Here is a 19,236-nt window from a genome sequence, read left to right on the forward strand (position 1 = left end):
CTCGAGAATTTACCTATGTTATAATAATATATTAATATAAAAATGCATTTATTAATATAAAAACAACACTGGCACCTACATTATAGTGTACACTTTGCGATAACAAAAAATTAATCAAGGAAAGTACAATTTGGCTTCCACATTATTATGGTATTTCCTTCAGTATTATTATTTCCGAAAGCGCTGTGTATGCAGAAAGAGAAAAGCAAATCGACCCGACGTACATTTACTGGACTGGACCAATTTGCTAATGTTTATCAACGCAAAGCGGAAGATCATTATTTGTGTCCGATGCAGAATTATGATTAAAACCGGATAATTTTCAAACTTACATTGACTCTCTGAAGAACAGTTAAAGACCGAAATATTCCACGAAACCGTTTCAATTTTTTTTTCCTAAGAACATAGCAAACTTATGCACCATCTAAAACTCGAATTTCTGTATTAATCAATGACTTGTTATAAAATTCAAATAAATGTTGTCCGCGGTTGTTCGATTGAACCAGTCAAACTTTCCGCCAACGATAGTTTAATAATAAAGCGTAAGCTAGTGAAGGATCAATACGAAAATGCAAATGATGCAAAGACTTTCCAAAAATTCATCAATATTGTTATGTGACACATTAATCTCTTTCCTGTCCCGGCAAGATACGCGTATAATCATCACTATCAATCATATTAAAAGCGAATATATCTTCGAGAAGTGTACAGCCAATGTATTGTTCGAGCTAAGGCTTGCATCAAAATTAATTATTTGTTGTTCACAACGTGGTTTCATTAGGATTAATGCTTTGGGGAAATGTGTATTCTGTCGAACTGTTTTGTGAACTGTGTCGAAAATGTTTTATTTCAAAAAAACGACAAGGTTGAGGGGAAAATTGGTTCTTTTTTATGCGCTATTAAGAAACTCTAGTGGGTTTTATAAGTCTGATTTTTAACAAACGAATTTTTCCTTTGATCATCTGTTTATGAGATCAGTCTGATTTCAAGTTTATGTTTGGCTCCTCCATTGCTGAAATTTAAAAAAAATACGGACGCATTTTCAATAGATACTCATTTTTAGAGTATCTATAAATCACACAAGCAGAAAAATCTACTGGGTATCAACAAAAGGTTCAAGATAAACTTGAAGAACCCAGATGCAAAAAATACGCAAAACAAACCCAACAGCAATTTTGTTGGATTTGTAAACGCATAGGCATCCACTTTTTTCAAAAAAAAAATGAAGAAACCAAACGTGTTTAAAAACGGTATTTGCCATTTTTAGAAAATTAAGTATTGTTCTTACCGGATTTTTATAAATCAATTCTTACGTCCTGGAAACTACGAGAGAAGGGAGATTTTTTGTCGATGGTGTTTGGCAAAATGCGAGGAAAATGAAAGTTTCTGCGAAGAAACTTTCATTTTAAAAAACTTTAAAACTTGGATTTGTGATTTTAGGACGTTTTTGCGTAAAATTAATAACAAAAAGTTTCTCAGGGACTTGCTTTTAGGCTGTAAACATGTATTTTTTAAGTTTTAAGTGTTACTTATTTGAGTCACATTTTTTAGGAGATCGTGTGAAAAACGTCGAAAAATGACTATCAGTCGAACAGCATCCGGTGAAGAAGATCCGCGCAAGTTCGCCGAAGAAAGGCGCTTAGTCCTCCTCCTAGGATCAACCAGTATTTTATTCCTGATTTGTGTAACTCCAATGGTAATTCTCAATGTCACATTGTCGGAAGTGAATTTAATGAAATATCCTTATCAGGCAAGTGTTGGCGGTTTATATCTGTTTAGCAAATTTTTAACTTTTTAGATATTTTGCAGGTATTTCGAGCAATTGCCAATCTTCTCGAGGTAACGAACTACTCTATCACATTTTATATCTACATCTCCTTTTCGGAAGATTTTCGAAGCACCTTCTTGAGAACGCTCAACTGCAACAGTGCGACGCCCCTCAAAGGAATGAAAACAACACCAGCAACAACAACAACCGTTACGCAAAGAAGCGTTTGAAATAAATGTTAAATGAGTTTTTGTTACCTTGTCCATTTCGGAATTTGGATTAAATGTCGGTTTTGTGGAATTTCAACAAGAGATTGAATGGATATTCGAGCAGCAAGAAGCGCTCGATTTTGCAAAACAAAGGATGTAAATTGTTTACCATTTACCGTAAGTAGGGGTAGCTAGTTTTTTAAATTCTGCTGCTATTTTACTAGAAGAATTAGATTTTATTTTATTTGGTAGAATGTAGATCGATTAAATACTTAAAGTACAACGCAAAAAAATTACATAAATCATGTTGATTGCAAAAATATACAGGGTGATTCAAAATTAGCGTCATTCCTCTCGAGCTGGTGTCTGGGGGTTTTTTAGAAATACAGAAAAACTTTTAATAAAATTAATTGTTATTAAAAACTGAGATATTTGCCGCCAAAAACTGTAAGGATGGCAACAATGTTTTTCAAGACAATCTGACTATTTACCATTATGTAAACACCTGTTGCTTCGTTATTGTTAAAAACTCCGGTAACCCTGGAAAAATAGAGAAAGTGGCAATAAAATAGATAAAGAAAAACGGTAAGGTCAACAGGATTCGTTAAATGTAGGGATCTACTTTTTTTGAAATGTCAAATTGTCAACTAGAAATTGCTCTGTTGGCAATCTATTAGAACCTCTGAACTTTTTTTGGAGTAAGTTCTTAAAGTTTCTGCTATGTTAATGCGGCATTTCCCCATAACTAATCGCATATTCGATATTGGTGTAAATTTTGTGAAAAAAAGCTAATCTACCTGCAACTTTTCTCTTAAAAACATCATTGCCGCTTTGACTTTTTGTCAAAAAATTTTAGAAGAGAACTTTTTGATATCAAGAATTTTCGCAGTTTCAAATAAAGACCGTAATTTTTTTACGAGCGGTTAAGTATTCCAATACTCTACCAATGAAAGATGGAACCATTTAAAAATAATGCTTAATAACAAAATTGGCATTCAATTTTCAACTACATATTGATATCTTCTAGAAATCTTCGAAAAAAAAATTTCTAAATTCTTGTCGTGCTCTCTTTGTGAGCCCCTATTACCCCTTAAAAAGGAATGACACCAATTTTGAATCACCCTGTATATACCAATTGGATAAGATGTTGCTTTATTTTGTAAATAATTTGTAGACTTAGAAATTATCTGAAAATATTTTCCAAACTCCCAAGCAGCAACAATTATATCGTCTTTTCAAATGACAATAACACAAAAAAGAAAACATAATAGCACATAAAATTTTATTATTGTTGCCATAAACGCGATATCCCGAATAATAAAACTGTATTATAAGAATAATTAAGAACAATGTCATGAATAGTTTTATCAACAATTGGGAGTTGAAAAAAAACAATTTAAAAATAAAATAAAACTTGAATTAGATTTGGATTTATTACGCTGATGTTTACCCCGTAAGTCACTTGCGCACACTCTAAAATTGAATAGTTTTATCCACCAATTTTTAATAAGTAAAAATTACGCAAATATCCTATATACAGGGCGAGGCGTTTACAGATGCAATGCGATGATTCGCCATAAAATATAATGTTCGAAAACTGCAACGAGTCTGTGACGTCACAGTCGCTCAGCTATGCATAGGATAGGGTAAATAGAAGAAGATTTTGGACGCGGCGTGGTTCCTAACCATAACCTAACTATAAACGCGTGAGTTTCGAGAGCATTTCTCAGTTTTTCAGTTATAGAAGTTGCTTTGCTCCTCCGTGAAGCGCCTGAAATCGCCGAGAGGTTGCATCATAAAGAAACAAGGATCTAGATCGTACTTTCAACATAATGGTAAGTCTGTGTTTTAATATTTTATAAAATAATAGCGTTAACCTACGCCTCCAACATACAAACGGCAAATAAACGTTTTGTTTGATTTTTGTAGATATTCCTGCTTTTACTTGTTTTAATTTGATGTTTTAACAATTCATGCCTTGCTTTTAGCTTACTGTTGTTGAGATACATGATATTTGAAAGTACAACCAAATTTTCAATGTTTTAGTTCGCAACACGTGTTTCTCATATTGATACCAGTGGATGCTTTTTAACTTGCATGCTGCAATCATTTTTAAAAGTGAAGTGCAATTTTCTATATGATCAGGCCCTCCTGATTAGCAAATAATCTCACTTTGTAGAAAATCCAGTAATCTAGATCGGCCCCTTTTGGCTTTCGATAATCAAAGAGTACTCGCATTGTAGATTATCCCTGTGCTAGCACTTTTCTTAGTAAAACTTCTGGCGAAAATGTTGCTTTCGGATCTTAGGAGCATTTTGTAGCTATTGGTGTTAGATTTGTTTAATTTGGATTAGCTTGGGTTAGTTTTGGTTAGCATGGTTAAAGGTAAGTTTTTAACTTTATGCAATTCCCCTTTTTTTACCAACAACTTTGTTTTTTGCGGAGAGGAGTTTTTTTCACTTTTTACTCATTGAAATTCACTACTTTTCTAAAAAACTAAAATGTAAAGAAACTGTGTTTTGCTTTTTGGACATAATTAACCACAACCCAATCAGTCTCCTAACATTTAGATAAGATGTTCGCATTAATTTTTTTAGACATTAGTTGTTTACTAAGCAGATAAAAATAATGCTTTTATTTGCAGGCTGAGGAAATTAACCCCAAGGCATATCCCCTTGCCGATCCCGTCCTGACGACGAAAATCCTGAATTTAGTTCAGCAAGCGATGAACTACAAGCAACTGCGGAAAGGAGCTAACGAAGTTACCAAAACTTTGAACCGCGGTATTTCTGAGTTTATTGTTATGGCCGCTGATGCAGAACCCATTGAGATTCTGATGCATTTACCGTTGCTGTGTGAGGACAAAAACGTGCCGTATGTTTTTATCAGGTCCAAGCAGGCTTTAGGACGAGCGTGCGGTGTCTCACGGTCTGTAATTGCTTGCAGTGTAACCATAAATGAGGGTTCTCAACTGAAACCTCAGATTATCACCATTCAGCAGGAGATTGAACGGTTATTAGTGTAGATATTGACGTATTTTTATATTAAATCTCAACAGTAATTATGAGCCAATAATACTGACAGAAATAGGCTTTCATTTAGTCCAGTTCAATTACCCCATATATTTAACGGGCGAAGATACAGATGAAACGGCAAACTGGGGACAGTAGATAGAGTTCCGTACATGTTTTCGATTTTGTTCTCAAGTTCATTTTTCATTCAATGGTGGTCGCTCTCGATTTATCACTAAGGGCGGAAATAGGCAAACATATTAAATTCTATTCAATGTGTTGGTTTTAATTGAAAATAACATGCAAATTTAACACGTGATAAATCTTAAAAAAGTATAATAATTCAAACTAGGAGTCAACTCAAAAGGGCGTGATAGGAGTATGTAGCAATATGTATTACATGAACTTCGAACGCATTCTCTTTTATTTACAATTACTGATAATATGTAAGAAAAAATAACTTGTATTGAACTTCATTTGCAACCCACTTTTACGTGCTATCACAATAAATAGGATCGCACTTTGTCAGCAAAGCCCATCTACTACTTCAAATTCAATCGTAGTCGTGGCTGCTTTCACTTTGCCCCAATAGAGCATCCTTTTCTTCTTCGGTTACTTCTGTTATAGTTTCATGAAACGGAACTTTTGTTAAACGAGAATTTACCTTTCTTAATCCCTCAGTTGCTCCTGTTTCAGTCAATCTGGAACAGGATATGCTTATTACTTCCTAATCAAGCAAATGCTATTAAAGATTACGTACACTTCGTCTAGGTCTTCCTCTTCAACATGCAAGGCAAAATAAGGATTTTGAGATGCTGGTCTAAACTTATACGCTGTCAATACGAAAAACACATACGTCGCCATTTCTCTAAACATTTCATGTAACCAACCGTACTGGAAAGGCACTGTTATCTTGAGCAAATATACGATAATACGTGTAGAATAAATGTAGCACACCACCATTATATAGAAATGTCTAAATAATTTCAATTTCCTTAGATTGATTGCGGCCTTTCCGTCTGTCTCAGAGGCTTCCTGAAATAAATTAAAGTTATTAACATGGTTTAATACAATTTCAACTTAGCATGCAAATAAAAAATTGCCAAACAAAGCTATATTTATATATTAAGGGCGAAAAGTATGACTCTGCGCTTCTCGATAAAAATGAACATGATCTTCAACTCAATATAAAATGTGCCAAAGAGCTCGTAAAAAAATCGTGATGTAAAATATACGAAAATTGTCACGTTTTTGAGCGTTGAAAATCGAACAGCTCTTATCCTGTTTACGATTTTTTGAAAAAGCTAAAACCAGTCCAATTGCATCAGATCTTGTCCGATTTTTATTGAATTAAAGCGAGGAATTCAGTGAAAAACAAGAGAAAATAATCGATAATTGTGGTCATTGTTTTGCGGCTTTTGAGTTGTCAAATTCGGACGACTCTGAAAACGGAAATTATTCAAACTGTACGAGTGATATTAAAAAATCATGAATCTTTTCAAAGTCTTGAGATGGCTGGCGCATTCGTCCCCAAATAATTTGCTCAACAGCAGCCGGTGGACCACAATCTAGTCACTATGTTTTTAATTATTATAAAATATAATGTCCTAATTGATATGAACCTTCTAAAATAATAGTAGCTAGTTCTACAATGCGTGTTAATTCCTGCCTGTGCATATAAACTCGTAAAGCATTTGAAAACTAAATTTGGACGCAAACATGTAAGGATTTGACCCACCTGTAAATGCCTGATTGACCATACAACAGGAAACAAAATGCCACCACAGCACAGTAAATCGATCATAATGACAACATTCCTCCAAGCCAGATATTCTATATCGCCTTCTTCGCTTTCTTCTAGTATGATTTGAGCAAGGTTTGCCAGTACTTGCAGGGGAATGACCACCATGAAGAGCTTTTTATCTTTGGGTGTCAGCACGTATTTGATAAAAGTCCATCCAGTGCCCACCAGCACCAGTACCACAAACAGAAGAGCACCTTTAAGCAGATGCGCCACATAGAACAGTATGGCCCAGGTGGTAAGATGAAAGCCCAGTTGTTCGATATAGTGGTAGTTGACTCCGTGGAAAGCCAATGAAATCGCTTTTAAAAACACCAGCACTGCCATCATGTAGTGTATCTTAAATACTGGATGTTTAGATTGCTTTAACAGGAATACCCAAAACATCCCCGATAAGAAGAACAGGATTGACATCATACAGAAGAGAGCGGGTAATGGCATCTCCCCAGCTGAAAGATAACCGTTCACATTCTGTTCAGTTATTTCGATGTCGAAATCAAGAATGGTTTCTGTATTGAGATTGTAGTTCGGACAGTTGTGGAAATACAAGTTGTACAATCCTTCCTCTCGTAAACTATCCACGGACATAAAGAACTGCAACAAATAATAGAAGTTTATTATTTTCTGATTTACTCAGAAACGTGTGATAATTTTGCATTTTCCGGAAGACCATCAAGATAGTATAACAATATATGGGGTGTTAGCCGTAATCTTCCGCCCTGTGATCATATTTACCATTATGTTGCGATACTTACCGAGGCATTATATAATGTGCGATTTGCAACGACAAAACGGGTAATGTCGAAATTTAAATCCTTACAAGATCTCCCAGTCGTTGATTGATCTTTTTCAGCTGAACTTTTGTATATGTGTATAGAAGTTGTCGGCTGATAATGAGCACATGTTACATGCAACCTTAAACAATCAAGTAATTGTTTAAAGCAAAAGTCCACGATTTTATTAGTACCGTAAAATCTTACTTGTTCGTTTTTAAATCTAGAGTCAAATAAATGAACTCGTCTTTGTTGCTATCATTTTTTGATCGCTCGTCTTGCTCAAGGATACAGACATCCTGATGGGTGTCAAGGTAATAATTCCTCGCATCATTAGCTGCCCTATCTAGGCTGAAACCAAACTAAACAAGTATTTAAAACTTACGTAAAATAGCCACGTTTTAACGAATTGCAAAAAAATGTTTACGCTGCTTCTACTTTCTTGCAATTGTATAACTCAACCAAACCCCAGCCTTCTACACTTATCAGGGGCTCGGCGTTCGCTTAGTGCAAAAAATACCGCTACATCTCGTGTACTTACCACCGCATTTTCATTTTCCGGACTAGCATGAAAATTTGTAAGATTTACTGCAAGTGTGCCCCCTTTACAGAAGCCAAAGGTGCTAAGGCTGATGTATCTTCTGACATCGTTCTGCAAACGATAACACCAATAACTTGATCAATGTTAATTTCGAATTTGTGTTATACACTGACCTTAATTGGTAATTTATGAATCCTTGCAGAAGATGTGGAGAAAAGGGCCAAAACCAATATACCTGGCAGAAATAAATACATTTTCGGTTTTTGGGCAGTACTGCGATGAGACAGAATAAAGATCAATTTTCACATCGATTAATAATCTAGCCAACCATCCAAGCTTTGACTAACGAGAGTATTTATTATTTTTTTAGCAATTTTTACGTCATAAAATATATATTTCATTATGCCAAAAGTCATCCATTTAACCATCTGTCTTATATGGTACCATGGATGAATACAGAATAATTCGCTGCAAGTAGGGCCAAATATAAGGAGTTGTGACATCACAATTGATTTGAGATTCCTTCCTCCTCTCAGAGATTTGAGTTTCCAAAACCACTTATTTATGCACGAAAATGCTGCGGTCCGTAATTTTTAGACTCAGTAAGAACCTGTTAGATAATTTAATATAAAACATACAAAACGTATGCATTTTGATGTTTGAAAACCTTACCCGCGTTTGTGACGTCACACGTGTGCTTTGTTGTATCCGACAATGTGTTAATGGGAACCAACCAACTTGGTAGTTGTGGATGGACAAGAAGAAAAAAGAAGTGGAAGTAGCATGTGAACCACAGAGTACATACAATATTTTAACTCTATGTTGTAAACACAGAACATACCCCCTTGTTGTTGGGGGATATTTTGTGGTTGTAAACAAAAACATTGGTTTTCGTTCCCAGTTTGAAAATTGGAATTTGGCGTTCATATCCATCAACAGATTAAAAGAATAGACTATATAATACGCAGAAGTAATGTGTAAAACATAATCGAAGTTAAGGTGTATTTTATTTGGAACAATTTTATGTTGCAGGCAAGTTAAGCACCTAAATATCTGTGTAGTTTCAATATGTTAATGCCAAAGTTCGAATTATTTTAACTAAGCATCCACGAATCGTTTTCAGGCTGTGTATGCAAAAAAACATGCCTGTTGTCTGCATTGTAATCGGCTGTTCAAGCCGTTATCAGAGGGATAAAGTGCGCTTTTATTCAATACCTGCCGCCTTAAACAACAAATTCCTAACACACAAAAACGAACTGTCTGCAAAGCGAAGAAATCGTTGGCTGACTGCTATAAATCGCGGTGGACTAACTGATTCCATAATCAGAAATCAAAGGGTTTGCAGTAAACATTTTGTAACAGGTACGCGCGGAAAACCACGTCTTTACCAAAAAATACTCACTGAAAGAGCGTAGGTAAGCCGGCTGCATTAGAAGACGAAAATCATCCTGACTGGGTTCCGACACAAAACATGGGAAATATGGACTATGCAGATGTGATCAAACATTCCAAGAACGCAGAAAGAAAGAAGAGAGCAGATCAAAGAAGGGATTTACACCATTCGAAACTATTGGTAATCAATTCAAACTATATTTATTTACACAGTTGGTCAGTATAAGCATTTTTTTCTCTCTTGTACGTTAAGCATGTAAATTTTATTAATACGGATAATGCTGCTGAAAAGGTGTTTTTTGAAGCAGAATCTCGCAGAAAATTAAGGCCTTTCTGATCGAGATCTTTGCCGATCGATTTCGAACTTTAAAATATTCCGGCTTCTTGAGAAAGCAAATATCGCCATGGAGAACAGGGGTTGTCACTCCTTCATTACAGGGGTTGTCACCACAAAATATCCCCCCTAGGGGGTATGTTTGTGGTTGTCACCTAACAACATAATTACTAGAATGCAAACATTCACCATTCACGGTAAATCCTGACAGCAAACCTTGTCAAAGCAAAAGTTTGGCATTTGTCAACATTAATTTAGGTAGTTGATTATTCTTTTTCTTGATAAAAAATCCCTGTAGACTCGTAGATAAAGTATCGTATATATTCGCACAGAATGGCCATTTCCCTACTGGTGTAAATTACATTACAACATACTCGTAGGAAATGGCATCAATGTGTTTGCATTCTGTGCTTAAAACAATGGTTAAATAGTTTTCCATGCTTAGTTCTATCAAATCTATTGTTAACCAGGTGGAAAATAATGAGGATCTTGACGCCGAGATTGCCAGTGGTGAGACAAGAGCCGATATTTACGTACAAACGAATGATCTAAATCTAATGAAGCCTGAAACCTTGGACAAAACACAAAATGGTATGAACCCTGACATTGGTAATCAGCTTGAAAAATAAAATGAAACATCACGACAGGTAAATAGCTGTTATTTTTTTATTTATACCTAATTACATGGCATACAGCATGTAATTGCTTAAGCACTCACTTTTTTTACATATACATTTTGACGGCCTTCACAAAATCAGACCATCACAGATAGAAAAAACATACAGGCTAAGTTGAACTGCGAGTTTATAAGAATTATTGATCTTGCCTTACGCGATAGTAATAACTAATGATGCAGATTACTTTATTGCAAACTTTTGCAGTTAATAAAATACTAAGAATGTTTATTTTTTACTATTTTTCCTATACTTTCAAACACCCCAGAGGAATTTTGAAGCACCCTGATGGAGCTTTGTTTCCAACCAATGACGAACAAAATGACGCCTGAAGCGTTTTTACTCTGAATACAAATCAAACTGCTCTTTTCTTCAAAGTTTTTACTGGATGAGTGATTTTGATGCGAAAATCCTGCATTTGCAAAATGAGAATCAATAAAGTAAAATAATGCTATTAAATAACAAAACAAGAAATTTAATATCCATCCAATCTATTTCTGAACGCGGTTGACTTTTTCTCTTTCTCTTTCTCTCTCTGTCATGCATCCAGATACACCGTTGCCCGATTTGCCTTTGAGGAAATTTCTTGGAACAAGTACATCTGTAATTGTGTAATTCTAAAATAAATACAAACGCTTTAAAGGGATTTTGATTTAATCGGTGAGGAGTAACTATAAAATAGTTGCCCGTCTGGGAAAATCCTCGAAAATTCTGTACGAGGGCAACATTGGAATCGTATTTATCCCAAAGTCACCTACCATCAACAACAGCACTTGGCAACAGTGCAATGATGCAAAGATAGGTTAGTGCCAAGATTCAAACAATAAAACAATGCAGTTGACTTATATTCCTAGTTAGTTGGAAAACGTAAACAATTTCACAATTCGTGGAGCATATTTCGCAAATCAAAAACAAACGTGTTAGTTCGCAATGCCTCAGGGTAGAAGAAAAACACCATTCAGTGGCAAAGCCAAGAAGGAGCAGCTGAAAAACAAGCGTGAACGAAAATCGCATCAGCCCTTTGTTGGGCAAAGACCGGCCGGCGCTACCGAAGATGAAGCCGCCGCCCCATCAATCCAGAAAATCAACTATCAGCCAACCAAGGTAAGGGGTTCGCGACCCAATCGGTATGCCCTCCAGTTCTTCGTTGAATCCAAGGAAGAAATTAGGCAGAAAAAAGAGCAAGCCAGAAACACGTTGTTGCCCGTTGAAGACGATGATCTTGAGGTGTCCGGTGAGGAATTCTACCCAGACAATTTGGGGTTCCCGAAAAGGCCCCATTGGGAGCAGAGCTGGTCCAAGGAGAAGCTCGAACAACAGGAAAACCGATATTTCCAGGAGTATTTGAAAGGCATTGAAACTTCGCATGATGTAAGAGAATTGGGCTACTTTGAACTGAACCTGGAGACCTGGAGGCAGCTGTGGCGAGTTCTAGAGATGTCCGACATCATTTTGTTCGTTGTGGATATCCGGTTTAGTGCCACCATGTTCCCGCCCTCACTCTACCACCACGTGACCGAAGAACTAGGCAAAGACTTCATTTTGGTGCTAAACAAGATCGATCTGGCACCCGCCCCTTTAGTGGTGGCATGGAAGCACTACTTTGAAACCAAATATCCCTTGTTGAAGATCTGTATGTTTACCAGTGCGCCTGGATATAATCTGGTGGGTCACACTGAAAACAAAGGAGGACTGCAAGTTAGGCGGAGAAGAGGCGCCGCCCATATGGCGGCTGAGGGCACTCAAATGCTTTTTAACTTATGCCAAGACCTAGTGAAGAACGAGCTGGACATTAGCTCGTGGCAGCAGAAAATCCAGGAGGAAATGCAAGACGACCAACGACATCCAGGCAAAGTGCACGTAGACAGAACAGTGGAAGTGAAGAACGAGACTGGCTTCTACCAATATCAGCGCTTCAATGGGGAAATGTTAACGATAGGCTGCATAGGGCAGCCCAATGTTGGCAAGTCCTCACTAATCAACGCCATCATGGGCAAGAAAGTAGTGAGCGTATCCAGAACTCCCGGCCACACCAAACACTTTCAAACCATCCACATCACTAAAGAAGTCCGGCTTTGCGACTGTCCGGGGCTGGTGTTTCCCTCAAAGGTGCCCAAACCCTTGCAAGTATTAATGGGCAGTTTTCCCATCGCCCAGCTCAGGGAGCCCTTCACAACCATACAGTTTCTGGCCGAAAGACTGGATTTGATCAAACTGCTCAAGCTACAGCACCCGGAGGGCGACGAAACGTGGTCAGCGATGGACATTTGCGATGCGTGGGCCAAAAGGAAAGGCTTCATTACCGCCAAAGCTGCTCGATTGGACAGTTTCCGAGCCGTGAACAATTTACTGCAAATGGCAGTGGCAGGCAAGATTTGCCTGTGCTTGAGACCCCCTAACTACACAGAAAATCAAAAGTTCTGGCAGTCGCATCCAGATGTTGGCACCGTCAAATGGATTCAAGCCAGGGAACTTGATGAGGCAGCACCCGTTCCAGATTTTGAGCTATCCAGTGATGAGCACAGTCAAAATGACGATAGTGGAAGTGAGGACGATGATAGTGAAAACAGTGCGGATTTAGGGGCAATTTGTCAAAATAAATTCGCATTGTTAGAGGCGTAGTTTTGGTCCATGTGGCAAATGCTTTGTATAAAAATTAATTTGTAAAAGGTTTTTGTCTGCTGTGAAGAAATTATTTGTATAAATTAATATTTTGCTTAAAACACAACTCTCAAACTTGATTAGTACAATGTTTTTTCTTTTGTAAAAAAATTATTTGTATAAATCAACTTTTTGTGTAAAAATTGACTTGTATAAATCAATATGTTGGTTTGATTGTATTTTTTTCTGTAGGTAAATTGTATAAATAAATCTATTTTGTATGAAAATGAGCCGATCTAGTTTTCTTTTTCTATCTCGATTTACCCCTTTATGCCAGCATTGCTGGGTTTGTATCCGAGGCTCATTGGGTTTGCTGTAAATATTTTTTGTAGCTCTCAATTTATAAAAAAAATTGCCGGCCTGAAAGTTTTTGCGGGGAGAGATCACACATTTAAGAGCATTTTCTTATACAGTGTCCGCGGAATGAGTTTTTTCATGATTTACGTTGCTGTTTTTCTAGAAGAGTCAAACTCAAGTCATATGTGTTAAAAATGCTGTTTAAAATTTAAACAGAAGAAGCACATTTGGAGTCAAATGATATTTTTTTAATTTTAAGTTTCCCAGAAAGCTTGATAGCGTTCGAATTAGTTAATTAAGAATTAATTAATCAGCATATTAATAGCAGATTTTGAAAAATTAAAATAAAAAATATATAAAGATCTGACCTATCTGAACTAAATATCTTCAGGATAATAAATATATTTTAGGAAATTGGTATATTTTTTGATCAGTATTCACGTCTATAAATCTTTTTTTTGTTGTCCATTTTTAAAAGGCGGATTTTGATATTTGACAACACTGACAGCCCGATAAGAACTGACAAAAAACAGCTGAAAAAATTTGTTGTGTTTATATGTGTTTTCTAAATAAGTAAATATACATCCTCCAAAATGGATAAATTAACTATGATATCTGGATCGTTGTTTTTGACTGCAGATATTTTTGCGATAGTGAGCTTAGCAAGACCTGACTGGATCGTGACTGAAGTTGGAGGTAAGTCACGTTGCAACAATTGCTTTTCCTGTTTAAATCCTCAAATTACTCAAACATTGATCAACCCCAATGTTACACGTTGTTGCTGTTTTAGGGGAAACTCGAATGGGATTAATGTGGTCTTGCATGACTCTTTATAAGCGCGATCAAGTTTGCTACACGCCCGACCTGCAGCCAGAATGGTTGCTTGCACTAGTTTGCATTTTTGTTGGATGTATTTGCATCACCACCACTATAATTCTATTAGCCACTTCAAGATGGGACCGAAATGTTGTGCCATATGCCAGATGGGTTGGATTTACTGCAAGTATGTACATTGCAACTTAAAACGCCTTTAACTATAGCCAGCCTTCATTAATTAATCAATTGTTCAGTTGTGACCACTTTAAATTTGCTTGTAATAAAAAAGTACTTTTCTCCAAGCAAATCTGCTATCGTCCTGAAAAGATACCTTAAAAAGAGTAGATTAACAAATTGTTTAAGAAGGCTAAATGAGTGCGAATGGGTAAAAAAAATTGTTTTGTTTACAGTGGTTCTCTTTTGCCTTGCCGCTGTAATATTCCCAATGGGATTTCACGTGGATGAAATTGGAGGTCAACCCTATCAGCTGCCAAATAGCCACCAAGTAGGTATTTCTTATATCTTGTTTGTTGGTGCTTTGTGGATCACAGTCATAAGTGAACTGTTTGCTGGCAAAGTTTGTTTGCCGCATTTTTAAATTTGCTAAGGATTCAATCAGATTTGAATTGAATCTTTTTATTGTTATAAAGACTATTTTAAAGATATATTGTAGTAAATAATGCTGTTACTTATAGAACAGGAGAATCAGTATTAGGAAAATGTGCGAAGGTACTTTTATCAAGTTTTGTCAACATTTCTATTTCACATGATCCTAAAAACATTAAGTTATTTTGCCCCACTTTGTACATTTTTTAATGTTTCGAATACTGTGWGAACAAATCTCAACATTGATTGATCAGAATCTCGCATTATCATTAATTAATTATTTAAATRCACATTTTAATATGTATTAYATATGTTATATCAATATTTGCTGTTAATTAATTTTTGTTTCATAGATTATATTAAAACTGCATCGAGTTTCAATTCATTTCACGKGTCACTATGTCAAAATGCCTAGATTGTTTCAGATTGCAAAATACTCAGATCGAAGTAAATTTTTATCARTTTTTCTGATTAATCTTCACAATGATACATCGGATGTCCTAGATTCTATCTCAGAAAGAAATTATACCTGAGAATTAAAAAAATGTGCTATTTACCTTAAAACGAATGGTGGTTAAAGTGATGGCGTACACTATAATGAATTATTTGGTAAGTAACTTTAACCGTTTAAGTCTGTATTCTAAATGAAATATATTTATATAAACTAATACGAGCAACATAAACCTGAACATGTAGTTACCGGAAAGCGATTCTAGTATGCACTATACACGCAGTTCCAAATATAACAATTTTTCGCGATTATTAGTTCCAATTACAGACAAATGAAAATACTTAAATGCACATGGAAACGTTTTTTATTCGTACACATATATATTAGGTATACATATATTTTTAAATGTGAACAAACGTAAAAAATCTATAATGGAATTTGAGTACTAGACAAACATTTATTTTAAATAAGAATTTACATGAATATTTACAAAAATATTTAATCTAAGCTAAACGCCTACATATTTATGAGATAAAAACAGTACGCTATTTAATCAATACAGGTACTTATTGTTGTATACTACMTACWACTTCGTCTCTGCGTAGATCTAAATSYGCTAGTAACTGCACAGATCTTTTTCGATACATTGAGACTTATACCTCATATGAATCAAGTCAAACGGTCCCGTGAAATAATCAAAGACGCAAACATCAACTTTGYATTTACATAAGACTAAATTCACATTAAGATATTTTTATAATCAATTGTAGAAGTTMAATGTGTGACGTAAAAGTCCGCAAAGAGGATATATTAGACATAAACACTAATAAATAACCCTTTTATACTTTATCCGTGAATTTTACATCATTCTYAATGTAAAGGAAATAAATACATACGCAAAAGAAATCGAAGCAATTTTTCACATGAATAGTACTCTTAGCAAAATAAAATATGTTGTGTAATACTGTACAATCAGATCCACACATATTGATTCAAATTGTATAATAAAACTATCATACAAAGCCATAACAAAACTAGGAAAACAAATGGTATTGCAATAGAAAAAACAAAGAAAATATATCATAGAAAACAGTGACAGCACTAGAAATGGGTGGTTTATAGTGCAAAAAGTTGAACAAATTGCAAATATGCAACTCAAAACTGGATTCCATAACAATTGAGTTACAGTTTGCTTGAGAATAAAACTAAAAAATAATCGTAAAACTTTAAATAAATGTAGCCTACTACATTTTACTGAGTGAAATAATATCAACTGAATATTGATGCATATACAATATCAGCTTTAATCTGCGACACTTTAAGGGCATATTCTAGAGCCAAAAGCATTACGAAAATCTCATCTATACTAAGGTCCAAAAAATGTCAACTTACCGGCTCCCTCAAGAAGGGATTTATTAGTTCATTTCTGAACAACGAATAAATCGATTCGAGATAACAGACAGAAAGTTCAGTCTTCGGACCCTAATTATCACCGAAATACCGAAAAAAAGTTGCTTAAATAAATTGAAAATGCAACGACATTTCTTTTAATGTGTATGTGTGACATTTTAATGCAACTAGTTAAGTAGGGAAATTTTAGTGATATCAAACATCAATCATAAAAATCGCTGCTTCGCCGTCTTTAAAAAAATGCCAAACATATTAGTTTGCTTGCGTGAAAGTTCGTCGAATAAATGTAATTATGTGGAAAGTGCTAATCGTATGTTAAAGAAATCTAAGGCGTTCAAGCGAATTGTAAACAGCAATAAAGGATTTGTGCCTTATTTGCTTTTTAAAATTTGTAGTAGTAGTTTTAAATGAACAAAATCTTCAGCAATCAAGTGATTCGCCCGGTAACAGTGTGAAAACTACTGAAAATATTTATAAAATCGAGGAACTCCAACCCCAGCAGTTCCATTGATACCGAATTCTCCTATAAAGCTATCTTTGCTAAAGGCTGCGCATACATTTCTTTCATCGTTGCAATTGCTAAGACTCAGATTGGCAAATTCCTCATTTATATGCCGTTGCAAATCCGTTTCGTCTACTTCCAACATTGAATTCACTATGCTGCTAGTGGCATCATCCTCAATTTTATTGATAAAAACTGGTTTTTCAATTTTCTGCAGGTCGTTGAGATTTATATGGTCGCTTTGAATATAAACTGGCTTATTTAAGTTCAGTTGATTGGTAGGACTATCGTACCAGTTGAAAGTGGGCGAGTCGCAGGACTGCGGTGTAGCGCAATCAAATATTAACCGTTCCTGAATTTTGGAACCTTTTTGGTTTGTTGTATGGAGAAGATATTTAAATTTTTCCGCTGCCTCTTCGCCGCTACTCTCCTTCAGATAGTTGTACCACCGTTCCTGCATGCTATGCGGCTGCAGGAGCATATCCGCTAACGACATATTTTGAGGAAGTAAATTGATGCAATCACTCAGAACTGAGGCCTCCGGAAAATGGACGTTATTCATGAACTGAATCAATTTATTACTTGAAACTGGGTTTGCGGGTTTGAGGACTGGTGGCGTCGATATCTTCGGTAATGCTTCTCCACTTGGCACCGACGTCTTCGGCAGGGACATTAAAGGCCGCAAATTCCCCATGGGTCTGTGAGATTGCAGCACCAATGGAGCTGTTGGGTTAACAACCCGAAGAGGCTGCGAAAACGAGTGAGGAACGATATTCGGGCCCATGGCAGAGAGCGGGTTAAAAATAAACGGCCTGTTCTGAGCTTGATATAGTAGAGGCGCAAACGGAAGTCCAAATGGAGACACACCAGGAGGTGGAACAACATGTGTTATGATACTGCTTGGAGGCAGCATCTCCGCTGCGGGTTGATGGAACTGCAAATCCTTATTGTAGTTCCTCGGAATAAACTCAGGCGCCAGGGGATTGAGCGTGTAAATCTTTTTCAGTTCTATGGAATCGAGTTGTAGTTTCAACTGGGTCCAAGTAATGCCGAACAGGCTCTCGTTTTCATTACATATTTGAATAAATCGTTCCCACACTTTGCTGCATCGACCTAGCGAGCAAAGCGCAACTGGATCTCCCACCACGGCCACTAAACTTTGCGCTCTTGTTATTGCGGTGTTAAGAAGCTTAGAATTGGACATGAATCCGTAATCCATTAGATCCGACGCTGCGTTTGTACAGGTTTTTCTCGTGCGCACAGTCGATAAGATAATTGCCCTAAACTGTTTACCTTGCACATTTAAAACCCGCTCCACGCAAACGTTGTCAATGCGCCTTTTTCTGAGTTCCGCTCTTATTCTAAACACTTGGTCCGCATATGGAGTTACCACTCCAATAGATTGATCATTGTATTTGCCCCATTCGTCCGGCCATGTTCGCTTCAGCTCGCCGACTCTTTCGACCACCTCATACACCTCCGAATTGTTATAAAAAGCGGTCGAATTTTTGTCTTGCACATCTTCGCCTCGAGTCGTAAAAAAGCTCAAAGGAAAATATTTAAAATGACGTGGTTGCTTGCTGCTGGATATCAGCTTCTGATCGTAGAACGATTCTGATGTGAACTGTATGATACTTTCATGAGCTCGGTAGTTTTCACACAGAAGGATTTTGCATGAGAATTGTTTGGGGTAATGGTCGTATAATCTTTCCAAAAGCGATATGTGCAAGTTTCGTTCTTTAGCAAAAGGCGAAAATATATCGGGGCCTATTTGCATGTGGTCACCCGCCAGAACAAGCCGGGTATTTTCATTCGCTATGGCCAAAGGTGTAACCGTTTCACATTCAATGGCCTGTGCCGCTTCATCGAGAAGAATATGAGTGAAAAAACCTTGCGGCAGGCCCATAGCCGAAAGGTAGACCGATGTGGACAAAGTCACCACCACTATCCGATATTTCTTCAATTCCTCCAGTGTTGGGACACAAAATGC

General features: G+C 36.4%; 6 protein-coding genes across 10 annotated transcripts in view; 4 read left to right on the forward strand and 2 right to left on the reverse strand.

Moving 5' to 3' along the window:
- Positions 1-1,417: 1,417 nt before the first annotated feature.
- LOC109544741 (probable G-protein coupled receptor B0563.6) lies at positions 1,418-2,016 on the forward strand. The gene is made up of 2 exons (XM_019915057.2): positions 1,418-1,750; positions 1,810-2,016. Exons 1-2 carry the CDS (start codon positions 1,577-1,579, stop codon positions 1,996-1,998), a joined length of 363 nt encoding a protein of 120 aa, XP_019770616.2. The 5' UTR covers positions 1,418-1,576; the 3' UTR covers positions 1,999-2,016.
- A 1,612-nt stretch (positions 2,017-3,628) lies between these two features.
- LOC109544783 (NHP2-like protein 1 homolog) lies at positions 3,629-5,064 on the forward strand. The gene is made up of 2 exons (XM_019915117.2): positions 3,629-3,812; positions 4,622-5,064. The coding sequence occupies exons 1-2, from the start codon at positions 3,810-3,812 to the stop codon at positions 5,000-5,002; spliced, it is 384 nt and encodes a 127-aa protein (XP_019770676.1). The 5' UTR covers positions 3,629-3,809; the 3' UTR covers positions 5,003-5,064.
- A 189-nt stretch (positions 5,065-5,253) lies between these two features.
- LOC109544780 (protein GPR107) lies at positions 5,254-8,546 on the reverse strand. Its single transcript, XM_019915114.2, has 7 exons — positions 8,277-8,546; positions 8,104-8,214; positions 7,770-7,924; positions 7,545-7,704; positions 6,727-7,383; positions 5,749-6,023; positions 5,254-5,689 (listed from the first exon to the last, which is right to left on the reverse strand). The coding sequence occupies exons 1-7, from the start codon at positions 8,355-8,357 to the stop codon at positions 5,542-5,544; spliced, it is 1,587 nt and encodes a 528-aa protein (XP_019770673.1). The 5' UTR covers positions 8,358-8,546; the 3' UTR covers positions 5,254-5,541.
- A 680-nt stretch (positions 8,547-9,226) lies between these two features.
- LOC109544779 (guanine nucleotide-binding protein-like 1) lies at positions 9,227-13,394 on the forward strand. Of its 4 annotated transcripts, none has more exons than XM_048669370.1 (5): positions 9,227-9,465; positions 9,519-9,676; positions 10,300-10,476; positions 11,147-11,607; positions 11,662-13,394. In XM_048669370.1, exons 4-5 carry the CDS (start codon positions 11,434-11,436, stop codon positions 13,123-13,125), a joined length of 1,638 nt encoding a protein of 545 aa, XP_048525327.1. In that variant the 5' UTR covers positions 9,227-9,465; positions 9,519-9,676; positions 10,300-10,476; positions 11,147-11,433; the 3' UTR covers positions 13,126-13,394. The 4 variants fall into 4 exon arrangements, 3 of the variants coding, with proteins under 3 accessions (XP_048525327.1, XP_048525325.1, XP_048525326.1); XM_048669368.1 differs by having other exon boundaries at positions 11,147-11,305; positions 11,358-13,394; XR_007282206.1 differs by lacking the exons at positions 11,147-11,607; positions 11,662-13,394 and adding an exon at positions 11,054-11,145.
- A 551-nt stretch (positions 13,395-13,945) lies between these two features.
- Positions 13,946-15,251, forward strand: LOC109544782 (uncharacterized protein C16orf52 homolog A). Of its 2 annotated transcripts, XR_007282207.1 has the most exons (4): positions 13,946-14,157; positions 14,252-14,464; positions 14,688-15,115; positions 15,152-15,251. XR_007282207.1 is itself a non-coding variant. In XM_019915116.2 (3 exons), the coding sequence occupies exons 1-3, from the start codon at positions 14,055-14,057 to the stop codon at positions 14,873-14,875; spliced, it is 504 nt and encodes a 167-aa protein (XP_019770675.1). In that variant the 5' UTR covers positions 13,946-14,054; the 3' UTR covers positions 14,876-15,251. The 2 variants fall into 2 exon arrangements, 1 of the variants encoding a protein (XP_019770675.1); XM_019915116.2 differs by having other exon boundaries at positions 14,688-15,251.
- A 429-nt stretch (positions 15,252-15,680) lies between these two features.
- Positions 15,681-19,236, reverse strand: part of LOC109544776 (probable helicase with zinc finger domain) — a gene marked incomplete in the record, with an annotated part of 9,907 nt that continues 6,351 nt past the window's right edge. The window contains 1 exon segment of the mRNA XM_048669367.1: positions 15,681-19,236. Coding sequence (XP_048525324.1) covers positions 17,203-19,236 — 2,034 coding nt within the window.

This window comes from Dendroctonus ponderosae, unplaced genomic scaffold, assembly GCF_020466585.1.
Source record: "Dendroctonus ponderosae isolate FM_Combo_2020 unplaced genomic scaffold, Dpon_F_20191213v2 Dpon_F_20191213_8, whole genome shotgun sequence".
In the NCBI taxonomy this organism is placed as follows: Eukaryota; Metazoa; Arthropoda; class Insecta; order Coleoptera; family Curculionidae; genus Dendroctonus; species Dendroctonus ponderosae.